The sequence below is a fragment of the Talpa europaea genome (genome assembly GCF_964194135.1).
Source record: "Talpa europaea genome assembly, chromosome: 15".
Lineage (NCBI taxonomy): Eukaryota > Metazoa > Chordata > Mammalia > Eulipotyphla > Talpidae > Talpa > Talpa europaea.
In genome coordinates this window covers 72010293-72026413 of record NC_140083.1, presented here as the reverse complement: position 1 = coordinate 72026413, position 16121 = coordinate 72010293, and the positions used below count along the sequence as shown (strand labels likewise).

The 16121-nt window shown below is 45.3% G+C and overlaps 1 protein-coding gene across 1 annotated transcript; it reads right to left on the bottom strand.

Moving 5' to 3' along the window:
• Nucleotides 1-7930: 7930 nt before the first annotated feature.
• Nucleotides 7931-15075, bottom strand: FGF23 (fibroblast growth factor 23; the record flags this gene model as incomplete). The annotated part of the gene is made up of 3 exons (XM_084256107.1): nt 7931-8371; nt 10494-10597; nt 14880-15075. 3 exons carry the CDS (start codon nt 15073-15075, stop codon nt 7931-7933), a joined length of 741 nt encoding a protein of 246 aa, XP_084112233.1.
• Nucleotides 15076-16121: the final 1046 nt, after the last annotated feature.

The window sequence follows — 16121 nt, the reverse complement described above, 5'->3', positions numbered from 1 at the left end:
TTGACCATTAAGGCTAAAATTGAGTGTTGACAAAATTTACTTTGAAGATCATTGAAACCATATCTAAAGCTCAGTATTATGCTGACCTCAGTGTGTCCAACATTGCCAGCTTCCCACAGTGTGAACAGAACACGTGATCAGGCGCCAGAGAATGCATGCTGCAAATAAATGCTTGATAAAAGAATTGAAAAGACAATAAATATTCACGTTCCCACCTTCCAGAACTAAAAACTTTACCTTAAAAAAAGAAATTCCTGTGCTCAGTTCTCACTGTCCTGTCTCCTGTTCCCTGCAGAGGTGGCCACTGGCCTGAGTTTGCATGCATCCACACTTAACGTTTTCACCTTGTTTCATAAGGAAATGGTATTGTTTGCATTACTTTTTTTAAATGTACATAAATATCATCAAGTTGTCTGTAACTTTATTCTCAGTAGATCCTGGAGCTCCGTGTTGATAGGTACAAGTCAAATGACTGATAACCACTGCATCCTATTGAATAAATACAGCATGTTTTATTTGTTTATTCATATTTAATGTTTTCCTGTACAAAAAAGGCTCAGGAAGCAGCCTTTCACATCTCTCCCTGTGCTGGGTCATAGAAAGTGTGCCTTTCCAGGATGACAGGCACCAGGTTGTTCTCCAGAATGGCCGCGCTGTCCTGTCCCGCCAGCAGTGATCAGACATTTCTATTTTCCAGCATGAAGCTATCTGACGAGATTGCATTAATCCAACAAGTGAAAAATAGTATGTCGCTATTTCAGTGAGCTTTTTTTTTCTGTTATTGCTAATGAGTCTGGGCGTTTTGTTTTTTTTCATGTGTGTATGGAAATTAGAATTTTCTAACTGATAAATCACCATTCTCTATTCTTTGCCTGGCTCTCTGTTGGGCTGTTTGGCTTCTTAGTGTATTACAGGAATACTATTGCAGATATCTTCAGGTTGACTTGTGCTTCAGAAAAGTATTTTTAAGTCAGACCAATATATCTTGTCCTTTATGTTTTTCTTTTCTTTCCCTGCTGTCTTTAAGAAGCTTTCTCTGTGCCGTCATATAATAATTGACTTTTTCTCCCTGACAGTTCTAGAGGAGTTTTGAATACTAATTCTTTAAATTATCTGGAATTTATTTTTGTATGGTATAAGGTCAGAATTAAATTTCTTTATTTCATGTGCTGAAACCGTTACTGCAGCTTCATTATTGGGAGTCTTCTTTCCCAGTCGATACGTGATTCTACTCTGTTCATACCCACATACACCCACCCGCACTTGCTGGAGTCTGTCTCTGGACTGTGTTCTGGTTAGTGATCTGTATGTTTCCATGACAGTAGCACACTTAGATGCTATAGCCTTGCAACCACATATCTTAATGTGATGAGTACGTCCCCTTGTTCATTTTTGTAGTTACATTAGCTATTTATGCACCTTTATTCCACATATATTTCAGAATCGGTTGGTCAATTTGCTGAAAAATCTGTTGCAAATCATTGCAGTTGCATGCATTTGTTTATCTAGTCATCTAGTAAATACTTTTTGTGCATGGCATGCACCTGCCAGGCTATTATTAGAACTATTAGAAGAACTGAATATATAGCAATGAACAAAAAATAGCTTCGTCCCCATTCTTGTGGAGCCTGTATTCAGTCAGGGAAGACAGATAAATACATATGTCAAAGGGGGTCGGTGCTATTGAGAAAAGTGAAGCAGGACAGGGGATCCAGACTGGAAGAGGAATGCTGCTTTAGTTAGGGCAGACTGGGAAGAACTTAGAGTTATACCAAAATAATGAAAGACTCAGTGGCTGTGTAGACTAGACTGATGGAGGAGCCTTGTGACTAATGCTATGACTATGGGGTCATCTGTTGATGGTTAAAGTCTGATGGGGTTAGGCAGTAACACAGGAAAGGTTTATTATTAAGAGAACTACTTTCAAGTTCTAAGCCTGGCTCTTGGTCATTTTGTGGGTGAGCAAGTCTCCATATCCCTGAGTCCTATGTCCTTACGTGATGTGCAGAATACGTACAGTAATGTGTATGTGTGCTGATAGCCTTTTACCTTTGCTTTATCAAATCTGCAGTAAGGTTGTAAGAATTATACAAGGAACTCCAGTGCATCCTTCACCCAGATGTGCTCACTACCTGCTTACGTTTTGCCCCATCTGCTTTGTCATTTGTTCTTTCTCTTCCCACTCCTGTTCCCCTACCCCCTATTTGTCCCCCTTTCTTGTTTTCTTTCATTGTGTCTCCTACATATAGCCATAAAAGAACAACAACAACAACAAAAAAAAAAAAAAACAGGAAATTTGCTATTAATACAATCTATTCTGGGCCTCCCTGGTGGCGCAAGGGGTTAAGATGCAACCTGTGAAACTGTCCGCAGCCTCTGCAGCAGAAGTTCAATCCCCAGCCAGGGAGCTACCTACATGGCACAGCAGACCTCTCCTGTCTCGCCTGCTACTCCCCTCAGCAGTGTATTTCAGTCAGTCTGCCTGTTCTGCACTCTGTCTCTGGTGAATACTCTCACCCCCTGCACCTCTGGCCTACACCCCAGCTCTTGTATGCATAAATAAATCTTTAAAAAAAATAGAATCTATTCTAATCCACACAGCGTATTTACATGTGGTCAGTTACTCCATTGATGTTCCTTTTGGCTGACTTTCTTCTGAGTCCAGCATCCAATCCAGGACCACATGTTACCCTTAGTTGTCACGCCACTTCTTTTCTCCATTAACCTGGAGTTGGACCTTAGTCTGTCTTTGCTTTCTTGACTTTGTTAGCAAAAAGAGTCAGGTTCGTTGTTGGATTTTTCTCGTTAGATTCAAGTTATGCAGCCCAGAAGGGCAGTGCCCTTGGTGAGTCTTGTCAGGAAGTACGTGCTTTTATGCCCTCTCTCTCCACATGAAATTTCAGTTCATCTGGTTCCTTATGAACATTTTACCCACTCATTTAATCTCTGTCGACTAGTTTTCTAACTATTTCTGTATTTATTGGTTGGTTTTGTACAGTAAAGAGGACATTTTTCTCCTACATACCACTTAAAATCACCTTTTGCTCCACATACCAGCATTCAATGATACCAGTCTTTAATTTGAGCAATTCTGGTGGGTATGCAATAGTATCTTACAGTGGTTTTAAGTTTTTATTTCCTTATTAACTAATGCTGGTGGGCCATTAGTTATAGTGGGCCACATATTTATTGGGTGTGTATCTTCTTTTGCTAACTTTTAAAATTGTGTTTATTTTCTTATTTTTGAATTTGAGTTCCTTCTGTATGTACAATTCCTTTTCAGTTTTCTGTGTGTATATACGTGTATGTGTGTATATACATGTACTTCTATATATTTATAAGTGTATTCAGTCTAAATTTGTTAATAAAATGTAATTTTATTCTTACTAGTGTTTTATGAGAAAATTTCATGAGACTAATTTCATAAGACTGCTTACCTTGGTTTTATGGTTATTGCTTTCTATGTGTTATGTAAGAGTCCTTGCCTTCCCCTTGGTTATGGAAACATTCTGTCTTCAGAAGTTTATAGTTTCACCTTTTACTTTTAGATCTTTGAAACACCTGGAATTAATTTTTGTGTATGGCATAAGGTAAGGGGTTGAGATGCTTGGTTTTCCTGTCTGTCATTGCTGTCCTGTCATTCCAGCACCATTTGTTGAAAAGACTTTCCTTGTCTTCAGAATTGCTTTGGTTCCTCTGTCAAAAATCAGCCATTTAAATGTGGGTCTATTTCCTTATTTTTGTCTTTCTCTTCCAATTGCAGGTCCTTTGTATTTCCATACATACATTTAATAGACTGTAGTTTTTAGAATTGGAATTTAGATTTCCAGGAAAATTGAGTAGATAATAGCACAAGTTCTCATATCACCACAGTTTCCCCTGTTAAGCAAAGCTCATCGTTTATTGGGATTTCCTTAGCTTTACCTAATGTCCTTTTCTCTTCCAAAACCCCCAGCTCCGCCCCAGTCCACACTACATTCACTTATCTTGTCTCCCTAGGTTTTTTTCTGTCTGTGATCATTTCTCACTTTGATTTTTGCTGCCCTTGGCAGTTTTGAGGAGCGCTGGGCAGTTCTGCAGGGGCCTTTCCACTGGAATCTGTTCGATGTTTCCTCCTGACTGGAGTGAGGGTATGGTTTTGGGAAGGAAGACCCCAAATATCATTTTTTGTCACCTCATCTATTGTATAAACTGACTTGATTTGTTGATGCTGATTTTTCTGTTGATCTTTGTCACGTGGCCAAGAAGTTCTTGTCAGGTCTCCCCTCTGAAAACTTACTCTCTCTACCCACTTTCCATGCTGTAGTCTTTGGAAAGAGGTCACTGTGTGCAGTAGGGGTTTCTGCTTTCCTCCTTGGGGTCAGAGATTCCACACAGATTATTTGGAATTCTGCCTGAGAGACTGGGCTGACCCCAATCTGAGAGACCGCCCCTCCCCCCCCCCCCAATTTGCTTACTTATTCTATAATTCGTCAGGTTTTGAACTTTTGTGTTGAAACTTGTTTGTTGGGTTCAGTGTTCTAGAAAATAAATTGCATGAAGGTCACTAAGTGTTGCTCACATGTCTCTGTCCTTACTGTCCTGCCTATGTGCTTCATCCTTTGCTGGAAAAAAGGGGTTCCCATTTCCAACTGGGATTTGTTCCTGTCTGTTTCTCCCTTTAGTCTTGCTCCATGTGTTCGAGTTCTTGCTCTGTGTGTAGAGACAGATGTTTAGGATTTTTATGATGGCCTGAGTTTCTCTGCCCTGACTTGGTTAAATCTCTAGTGTGTCTCAGGTATCCCTCCCTGAGCCGGAGCAGGGAATCCCACTGAGTCTCTCCCTGCGCGTGTGTAGCCCAGTGTGAGAGCTGCACGGAGTGTTCCTGCAGGCTTCTTAATCCCTCTCTACTTGGCTTCTTCTCTTTTACCCTGCCCCACGGAGTCTAGCTGCTTTCTCGGCTCAGGGAGATTGCCACCCACGGGGTTCCATCCCCCGGTCCCGTTCTCCTAAGGCAGAAAGATGAAATGTGTACAGAGGGATGGAAATGTGTAGCAGCATCTTTGCTTCCTGTGTTTTTGTAGTGGTCAGATAGAGAGTAAAAGCAAGAATTCTGGGGACACTCAACTTCAGATGGGGAAGACGTTTGGGCTCATTACCTCTGCGTCCTGCTATCGGGGTTCCTACGGCGGTGATGCTGTGTGCATGAGTACCTGGCATCTGGCTCCCTGGAAATGCATATGGTTGTGCCTGTATATATTTTTCAAATAAAAAGGTGCTCTTTTTACTTTATTTTACTTTTTACTTTTTAACCATAGTCTTTATTTTAGGGCTGACTGGGGTTTACAGAGAAAATTAACAAAAATTCAGAGTTCCTGTATATTCCTTTCCCCCCACCTGTCCTAACCACCCCTACCTCAACCACATATTTTTAACATCTTACATTAATGTGGTTTATATAAATTATTTGTTATAATTGATAGATGAATATCAATACATTGTTATTAGTCAAAGCAATGCGTTTATATTAGGGTTCACTCTTTGCATTACACAATTCCATGGGTTTTGAAAAATGTGTAATGCTTTGTTTGCACCATTACAGTCTCATGTGGATACTGTCATATAGAATAGTTTCACTATCCTCAAAATCCCTGTGCTCCATCTAAACATTCTTCCCTCTCTCCCCTCTGAACCTGTCAAACACTGATGCTCTTTCTTTATCATTTTGCCTTTTCCAGGATGCCATATAGTTGGAATCATACAGTATGTAGAATTTTCAAACTAGCAAACAGGTGCTCCTTTTAAAGGAAGCAGTTGAGAGCCAGTGATCAGAAATTCAATATTTGTGAACATTTTCCTTGTTTTCAAGAATTCTATCTGGAGTAATCAAAATTGCTGAGTCTGTTCATGAGTGGAAGAAATTTTGAATTTTTTCAAAATCTGATATTGCCTCTCAACTCTGTCTTCTCTAGATTTTTCCTAGTGCTCCTCTCCCATAATCCCATTCATTCTTGTCTTCTGACACGCTTTTGCATTGTAATACAGAGAGGAAAAACTAACAGGAGCTGAGATAAATTTTATTTTTCATTTAAACAGAAGAAAGGAAGAAGGCAAGCTTACATTTTTATAAATATCTATAAATATAGAGTAATAGGCAAAACCTTCCAAATAAATAAATAAATATTGCCACGTGCTGAGGGTCATAGGTAGTGGGGGTGGGGTAGGGCTGGGGAAGATACCTTAGATCAAAGAGAAAATCTTTGATAAATGGTTCTGAGTTTGGAGATGACAACTGGTTTTCTACTGAAGCTCTTTTGGGATTTTTTTCCATCTAGGTATCAGTATTGGGGACCTTCTCAAAGCTTTTATGCAGTGAACATCTCCACTGGGAAATGAAAATTATATCAGGAAAATATCTGCCATGCACTGCTATATAGTATTATACAGAGTTTTAGTATTTCAGAGCAGGGGCTGCTCCTTCAAGCTCATCTGAAAACCATCAGGGCAAGCAGTTACCCAATGCTTCTCTCAGAAGTGAAAAGAATGGATCCGTAAGACCAGGTAGGTGGTATGGGTGGGAAAACTGGGAACTTGAAGAAGCCGTTGTTTACATCTACGCTGGTGGTTTAATCAGCTCTTTGAAGGGTCCAGGGGAAAATGAGACCCTTTGTAGGAGAGGCCAAGGCAGGGGTGAGGGAGGTGAAGGCCCAGCATCGCGCCCCCTGTGGCGTACTCAGCTGTTTGTTAGGTGAGGCTTTGTTTTCCTCACAGTAGCATCGGGCTCCTGGGGCTGAACTGACTTCATTTACTGCCCCCCAAATTTCCAAGTGGATCAAGACCCAGACACATCAGTCTCAGGGTGCTGTATGTGTCACAGGTAACCCTCTGGCCACTGGAGCAGGTAGGTGATAGGTGCCCTCTCCACAACCCCTACGCTAGGCCCCTGGAGTCCCTCCCCACCCTGAGTCCTTGAGGCCACTTCACTGAGACACCAGGACACGCTTTCCCAGTCCACAGGGAACTAAGCCAGAGCAGCTTGTGTCAAGGCCCCCTCCCCTGTATTTATAGAACTAGATTTCTGTGATGCCTCCAGGATGGGTTGCTACTCAACTTGGAAGGAAGGAGAGGTTTCATTCAATGCCTTTTAGCAGAGTTTGAACTTGTTTCCATTTTGAAAAACAAATCCTACCAGGTTGGAGCCAGTATCAAAAACTTAGGTCCCATTCCCTAAAGCCAAAGAGACAGGCTGTCGGGGCCACGTGGGGCCACCCAGGGCACCCTGGGCCCTCGGCTCTGGCTGCATGACGGGAGAGAGTGTGGCAGGGGCGTCGTGAAGGGAGAGTGTTCTAACCACGATTCTGTTCTCCAGGGCATTTTAGTCGAGCTTTGACCACCAACCACTGACCTTTTAGGAGACTCTCCGGTGATACTCAAGAAGGACCAAAGACTTGAGATTAGGATTTTCATCAATGTGCCCAGTTCAGCTGTCCATGCCCGAGGTCAAGGTTACAAGGTCAAAGGCCAAACTCAAATGCCAGGCGGAGAACAGAAACCCAAGGAGGCATGAATCCTTAACCTGGGGCGCAGTGAAGCCACTAAACCCTTGCCTTGCTTTAAATGCTCAACGGATGAGGAGAGGCATAGGGACAAGTAAGAGGGCCTGGGGACCCCACAACCCCTTCTTTCCTCCTTGGTGAAGGGGAAATTTCTGTGTTACCCATGGGGTTTCTTAATTCATCCTCACCCATAGGTGGGGCAAGGAAGCTGGGAACCCATTATTCAGGCCTCAAAGTCAGATTCTCAGGGGACCTCCTGGGGATGGGAATGGAGAGAAGCTAATTCCACACATCAGCCCCACCTGCCCCTTCCTTGGAGCGTAAAAGGCGTCAGTCTCTTGAAGCTGGTTTAGTTTGGGGAAAGATTGGTTAGAAGGAGCCCCTTTCGGGTTTGCCTAGACAAACCTGGGGAAGGGGCGGCACCGCTCCACGCCCAGCCCCCCAGCATGTGTGTTCACCCTGTTGCCTCTGACCACCCCCAAGGGGTCACTGGCCACCAGGCTGTTGTCTTCCGCGCTCGGGAGCTCCTGGGAGCAGGAGGCGGGCGCGGGGGTCATCCGGGGCCGGGGCTTCAGCACATTCAGCGGGTCCAGCTCCGAGTTGTCCTCGGCGCTGCGGGTGTGGCGCCGGGGCCTGGGGGTGTTGAAGTGCAGGAGGGGGATCTCGTTCTTGCGAGACAGGAACTGGGAGTAAGGTGGGGGGTTGGTGCCTGGCAGGAAGGCCCTCTTGGGCCGGCCCAGGCTGACGAGGAAGCGGTGCTGCGGGGAGTGGTAGACGTCATAGCCGTTTTCCAGCCTCCGCTGGTGGAACCTGCAGCTCTCCGGGCTGAAGTGATGCTGAAAGGGCAAGCAAGCAGGTGAAGGCGGGAGTCTGGGCCCTGGCCCCGCCCCTGCCCACACTCGGAGCCTGCCAGCCGGGTGCCCTGGAGGGAAGCGATGATGTGGGCAGTCTCTCTTGGGAGGGGCATCTAATCCCTATTCTCTTCTTTTATATATATATATATTTTTTTTAACATCATTTTTCATTTTTGCACAATGTATGCATTTTCATCTTGGTTATAGTCCCCATACAATTCCCACCCACCTTGTTTTGATCCTACTTCCTCTCCCCACCCCCAACCTGCCTAGTGTGTCTCTGGTTTATAGTTGCTTGTTGATTTTGATTTTTACTTTATTATAATTAGTCTTTTTCCTGGTCTCTTATTTAGGTTTTCTAAATTCCTGCTATGAGTGAGACCATCCGGTATTTTTCTTTTTCTTTCTGGCTTATTTCGCTGAGCATGATCCCTTCCAGCGCCATCCATGTTGCTGCAAACTGCATGTGTTTATCTTTTTTTGATTGCTGAGTAATATTCCATGGTGTATATGGACCACATCTTCTTGATCCAGTCATCTATTTTTGGGCATTTGGGTTGTTTCCAAAGCTTAGCTATTGTAAACAGTGCTGCTATAAACATAGGGGTGCAGGTGCCCTTTTGAATTAATGATTCTGTGTCCTTTGGGTAAATCCCTAGGAGTGGAATTGCTGGATCATATGGCAGCTCTATCTATCTTTAGCAGGTTGAGGAATCTCCACACAGCTCTCCATAGTAGTTGGACCAGTTTGCATTCCCACCAACAGTGCAGGAGAGTTCCTTTTTCTCCACAACCTCACCAACATTTGTTGTAGCTAGTTTTTTTAATATGTGCCATTCTCACTGGTGTAAGATGGTATCTCGTTGTAGTTTTGATTTGCATTTCCCTGATGACAAGTGATGCGCAACATTTTTTCATATGCCTGTTGGCCATTTGGCCCTATTCCCTTCTGAAGGAAAGCGATTTTTGACTAGTGCCTTTCAAATGGCCTAAGCACAACGCACAGTTCCCGCTTCTGGGCCTGCTGCCCACCGGGCCCCTGGCTTGCTCCCAGACCAGGCAGGCAGAGCTATAGCGCTTCTGGGGCCGGCTTGCTGGAGGGAGGCTACGTTAGAGCTTATCCCCCATTTTTCTGTCTCTTTACCTGCACAAAGGAGGTGGGGAGGTGTATGCATGGTCATACATAAACCAGGGCCCTGGCACCAGAGATGGAACATGATGGGAAACCAGAGGCATGAACTTCTACAAGAGACCACCTAGGGTAAGCCCTCTGTGCCTCTGCTTAGTACCAGGTTCACCCAGTGCCTACTTGGGCCTTCACACATCATTTCATTTCATCCTCAGACTCTACAGTTAGTACTTTACAGATGAGAACTCGCTGTGTGCCAAAGTATGGGCACCAGGTACTGACATTGCTTGCCTATATGTTCAACAGATAGATACCTGATCTTGTCAGTGCTGGGCTAGAGCAATAAGCAAAAAGAAAGTCATTGTTCTCATGGAATTCCTAGTGGGTCTTTCTGGTGGTGAGAGGCTCCCAAGAGAAGCTGTTCTTCTATTTCATTATCTCAAAATCCTTCGGACTATGTCTGCAACCTATACTGGGGAAATGCTTTGCACACAAATCTGGGTGACCAGCCATCACAGCTGGAGTGGAGATAATTATAGATCTTTGTAGAGGGAGCCCCACAGGGCGCATGGCCCATCCGCTTCCCTTTTTCAGGGAGAGGCAAGTGCAGTTTAGGGAAGTAGGAGGACTAGCCCGGGGTCAAGGTCAAGAAGGTGTGGCTGCAGAATTATAAAGACACCTCTGGCTTCCTGCCCTTTCTTGGATGACACCAGGAGAGGACTGGCAAACCGGGTACCTGTGTTAAATATGAAAGTGGGCGCCAGTAGGTGAGTCAGACAGAGGCTGCAAGCCTGGGGCCCGGAAGCCAACTGCCTGGCTTGCAACCCCTGCTGTCTCAACCCGAGAATCAATATTTGGACTGAATCAAGTGTCAAGTAGAAACACAAGTTCCTTGGAATCTTTAAGCTACGATTCTCTGTTCTGGCAATGAAACTAACCGTTTGCCAGTGGTGACCAGCACGGCAAGGTACTTACAGATCCAAAAATGTGGCCTCTGAGGTCCATGCAGAGATACCTTCTGCTCATCACACCTATGATCACCACAAAGCCGGCGTCCTCCGATCTGATCATCAGGGCACCTGCACAGAAAATCCTCCAGGTTACACACTTACTGGGCATCAAGGTCCCCCTGAAAACCAACCTTCATGGAAATACCTTTGATTTTAAGAGGAATGGTGATTTCACGTAACCCTCCCCTTGTATGTACTTATTCAGTCTCATTTCTTCTGAGGCTCCCTATGTCCCTCTCCCCTGTTCATCGTGCCTACAGAACATGCTCTGAGCAACTCGGCATGCCTTTGTGCTGGACTGTCCCCACAGGTCAGCCATCTGCCTGCCTGCTGCCTCTTTACTTGGTGGCATTCTCCCAAATCTTTGTGATTTTTAAATCTGTGCTGAGGTGTCTTTTGAGGTGTCTTTTGAGCTGGTGTATAGAGCCTGAGATTCTCCATCCAGATAGCTGTGTGATAGTCTACGATGCATTGGCCAGTGCCCATTATATGTCAAGAACTGTTTTAGAGTTTACCTTTCCCTCCCTTCTCTGTTTACTGATGCTACAAAACATCAAGGTCAGGTTCAGATGTCACCTGAGGTTCCTAATGTTCCTCACATAATGAATTAGCCTTTTGACTCTGCTCCCCTGGCACCTCAGCTCCCCAGGGACACCTCACCTGCAGCATGAATTGCATCCACCTTCCCTTAACCAAGCTTATGCTCTAGTGCCTCCCTAGAGCAAGCTACTTAGGAGCAGAGGGTTTATCTCTCCAAGTTGAATCGATCCCTGGGAGGCACAGAATTTTCTTCTTGTGTTCTTCCTTAATGGCCTTTTTCCTTTGCTCATTTGGTGGGGTCTCCTTCTGGTGAAGTCCCTGAGTAGGTCAGAGAAGGGGTCACTGAACCAAGAACCAAGGGTCTGGGGTTCAGGGCCCAAGGATGCCACCTGCTAGCTTTGTAACTGCGTGGCAGCATGTGTGGGACACGTTCCTGGTCCTCAGCTCCAGTCCCTACAGAAAACAGCCTGCAGAGGAACTGGGAGCATGCCCACTGACGCAGACCCATGGAGGACACACCCACTGAAGCAAACCCACAGGATCAAAAGTGTAAGTTCAGAAACTGTAAGAGGTACATTGTCTCTTCCCTGTGCTGCGTTTTCACAATGCACAGATTCAGGGGCAGCATTGGGCAGGAGGAAGGAACACATTCTTGGTTGCTGGAGCCACAGTCTGTGAGAAGCAGGCAGGCTCGGGAGACATGTCCTTCCGTGACAGAGAGGATCTGAGCGCATCACCCTGGGGAGAAGCCTGGGATTCAGAGTCAAGGTGTCTTCAAGGTCATTTACTACCTCTGAGACCTTGAGCCAGTTATCTAAGTTCATTAACCTTTTTTTTCTCATATACTGTACAATCATATCATTTGACCTTCTGAGGGATGTCATTAGATAATATTTTTATCCCCTATAAACACACTTTGTCAATGCCACTCAACCTCTGCCTTCAAAGTAGAAAGTGATCTAGTCTGTCCTATTCTCAGAGGCAGCAAACAGTAAAAAAAAAAAAAAAAAATGATATAAAGGGCTACAGTTCCTCAAAGGAAAGATAGTATTTTTTGAAGAGTCAATGGGACCGAGGATAATTCAGTTTCAAGTAAAGAAAGTGTGTACAGAGAAGGTGGAGGTGGTGAAGCCATCAGGATTTAGGAAACCTGATTTACCAGGGGTAGCAAGCATCTCCTTTCTGCTGTTTCCGCCCTAGGGGGTGGGGGTGGGGGTGGGGAGGTGGTCTTGTGTATAATTGCGCAGAAGATGCTCAGACCCTGGCGCTGAGCCCCGAGGGAGTTTCTGGGGTCCTGTCTGCATATCATTTCACAATGTGCTTTGGGCGCTTGCCTATGCAGCAAGAATTTACTAAAGCACAAGTGACCCAGATTCCCCTGCAAAAAGTATGTGAATTATGAGGTAGAAAGCACCTGCCGTGTCCCAGGAGTGTGGAGCATGGTGTAAACGTGCTGAGGAGGCAATCACAAATCCTTCACTGCTCTGTCGATTGGCTGGGTTGCTTACCTCTTTTCTTTTTGGTAATTTTTAAGTCTTAGTGTGTAAACTTATGTGTGTGTATACACAGTCATTTATTTGAACAGTTCAAAAGGTTGGATAAACCAAGTTTGTGTTTTTTCAGAGGCACAATGCTTAACTAGTGTCTACACCTGACAAACTAAATCACATTTCTATTAAAAAAAAACAACACTGGGCCTCCCCCGTGGCGCAGCGGTTGAGCGCTGGGCTACGAAGCTGCCCGCAGCCTTTGCAGTGCCGGTTCGATCCCCGGCTGCTCCCTGGTCACCAGAGGAGGGTCCCACATGGCGCGCAGACCTCTCCTGCCGCCCGCTGCTCCCCTCAGCAGTGTACTTCGGTCCTTCTGCCTGCTCTGCTCCCCGCTCTGGCTCTGGTGAATCCTCTCACCCTCCCTCGCTTCTGACTGTACCCCCAGTGCTTGTATAAATAAATAAATAATCTTAAAAAAAAAAAAACACAACACTAAAATTAGTTCCATTCACTTTGCTGCTTTTTAGTCATTTAAATTCATTCCAGCTAGTATGCAGTGCCTCCTGGAGGGTGGATGCTAGTGAGTATTTAAGGGGAAAGTTGTTCAATTCACATTGCCTGCTCAGTGTGAATTCTGCTCTTGTCCCATTCACATCTCTAAGGAAATTGGGGTGTGGGGGTCCTTTCAGTGAAGGGACTCCATGATTCTAAGCAACTTTTATGAGCATTTTCTGGTTGTCTGCAGCTCTTTCCATCTATGGGAATCAAAATAATTTACCATACTTCACCATCCGGCATTTTAAATCACCTACCGTGTTGCATTAGAATTGCAGTGGTCTTTCAGCAGAGCTATCACCTAAAAGCCTAAAAATGAGGTGGGAGATGAGCTGGGATGAAAGTCTAAAACTGGGGTGCTAGATGGGCTGTGTCTTCTTCTGCTGTCCCAGCCCCAGCTCAGTGCTGAGGTCAGGGAGCCCCTCTAACACCTGCATTTGCATGTCAGCTACATTGTAGGTTGTTATCTACACATTGAATGAGCACCTCTGTGCTTGCCTTGAGTGTATTCAGATTCATTTTATTTCTGCCACTAGACTCAAATTTGACTTCAAGATGTTGACTCCTGAATCCTGCCTCTTTAGTATTTGGAGATCCTTCCTTCCTCCTGTGATCTCACGACACCCTCCGCTGTCACTGGGAAATTTCTCAACTGCTGACTTTGCATGTCACTTATCTTACTACCAGGTTTAAGGACCTTTGATTCCTAGCAGCTAGAAGGCTTTGCATACAGCAAGCCTCCAGCAAATGATTGCTGCATTCATTAAAACAATACAGGGCAGATCATTCTTCCTAAAAAAGTTTTCTTCAATTAAACAGACTGTGAGTGCTCTTTCTTTTGATTTGGCTAATATTGAATCTATTTGCATTTTCCTGTATCCTTAAGGTAATTTGTACATGTTTTCCTAAAATAGAAGAGCTTATCTTTTTAATATCCCCCTCCCATCCCACTATCCCTTATAGGGTGCACACAAACGGGCCCTCATTTGAATCACAGTTCACCGATTGACTCTTGTGAATTGTGCACCAACTTTCCACAAACCTAATCTTTAAAAACACCCAAGTTGCCTCATGTTGCCAATGTGTTCCTAACTAGTTCCACAAGGGAGAATTACCAACTCACACCAAAATGGTATGGAGCTCTGAAGCTCCTAGGATGCATGGGTGGGTAGGTGGATGGATGGTTGAGTGCATGGAGGGACCATGTACTTGGCCAGAATCATTAAGACCACATATCTGGAAAGTCAGTCTGTGGTAAGTTTTGCCTGAGAATTTTTATAAGGCCATCACACTAGCAACTCAGTGTAGGAAGAGCCCCTGAGCCTGAGATCATTACTCTCATTCTTGATACACACACACACACACACACATACACACAAATCTTCTTTACAAACTTCAAGGCTAACCCACTCCCGAATTCGTGAGCTAAAACATTGTCTATTGACCTATCTGGTTTCTTTTCCTCTCAGCCACCTTGCCATTCTTTCTGTACAGTTTTTTGACTTTGGATAGAGCAAAGAGAAAATGGATATTTTGGGAAGAGGGTTTTTAGTTAAGACAAATTATTCATGTTGGAGAAACTGGTAGACATTCGTTAGAGAGGTAGCAGAATCTTCTCACAGTAACACACACATAGGGATTTGAGACAAGACCCTAGGAGGCTGAATTTGGCCCCCTGTTGCAGCTCAAGGCCTCCCTGAGTCCTTTGAGGTAGAAGGACAAAAGAACACCCCCTTCTCCCCAGCCTGGAGGAAGCCCCTACTCACTGTAGATGGTCTGGTGGGGTGTGCCATCCACATGGCCATCCTTGTGGATCTGCAGGTGGTAGCTGTTCCTGGCTGTGGCCGTGTACAGGTGGGTCAGGTCTCCGGAGCTGGAGCCCAGCAGCGGGGAAGCATTGGGATAGGCTCTGGCTGCACAGCATAGGAGGCAGACCAGGAGCCCCAGGCGGGCCCCCCACATCGTTGCTCTCTGAGTGGCTGGCGCTGAGTTTGAAACCTGACACTGCCTCCCTGACTCCAGGCCTTTTCACTTCTTCCTTTGCCTGAATCTGGCCTGAGGCTCCTAGGCTGGATTCCCTCCTTTTTCCCTGGGGCTTTTAAAGGGTAGCAGTGTGACATCAAACAGGAAAAACTCCACTGTCCACATCCTCTGTGTAATCAGCCCATTTGAAGAGAGTGCAGAGACCGCCGAGGCTTACGGAAGGCACGGTTACACACACACGCACACATGCACACACACACACACCCCTCAATTTCAAGCCAACCTCCAAAAAATGAATGATGTGTGGGCAAAAGTTATCTACAACTCTGGGTTGCGTGTTGACCTGTCCCACTTCCACCAGGAAATGTGAAGGCAGCAGCCGTTCCAAAAACGCCAGCTTCAGCCATGTAGTCAACAGGCTCCTATGCAATTAATCTCCCATGGAGTCCACTCATTTTGGTTTTCTTGGTGCTTTGAGTTCCAATCAGGAACTCCATCCAGAGCTTTGTCTGCACAGCGCTAAGTGGGTGTTTTGAAAGATACAGAAATACAGTACACCATCAGGCCAATGGCATCCTTCGAGACCCCCTCCACTGGGAGCAGAGGCACAAAAAACCAAAGTTGCCTTGGGGCGATTCCAACATGGGGAGAAAGAAAACAAGGTCTTAAGGTCACTGCTGCATTATATTGAGGTCACTGCTGGCTTCTCAGTTTCCCAGTTTGGACTGTTTAGGGCAACTAAATTGGTATAGCCTGTCAAGAGTAAGAATTCATGAATTCAGGGGGCCTCCCTGGTGGTGCAAGGGGTTAAGCACTGTACTATGAAGAAATCCGCAGCCTCTGCAGTGCAAATTCAATCCCCTGCTGGCCAGGGAGCAGCCCACATGGTGCAGCAGACCTCTCCTGACTCGCCCACTGCTCCCCTCAGCAGTGTGTTTCAGTCAGTCTGCCTGTTCTGTTCTCCACTCTGTCTCTGGTGAATGCTCTCACCCCTCTGCATCTCTGGCCTATACCCCGGTTCTTTA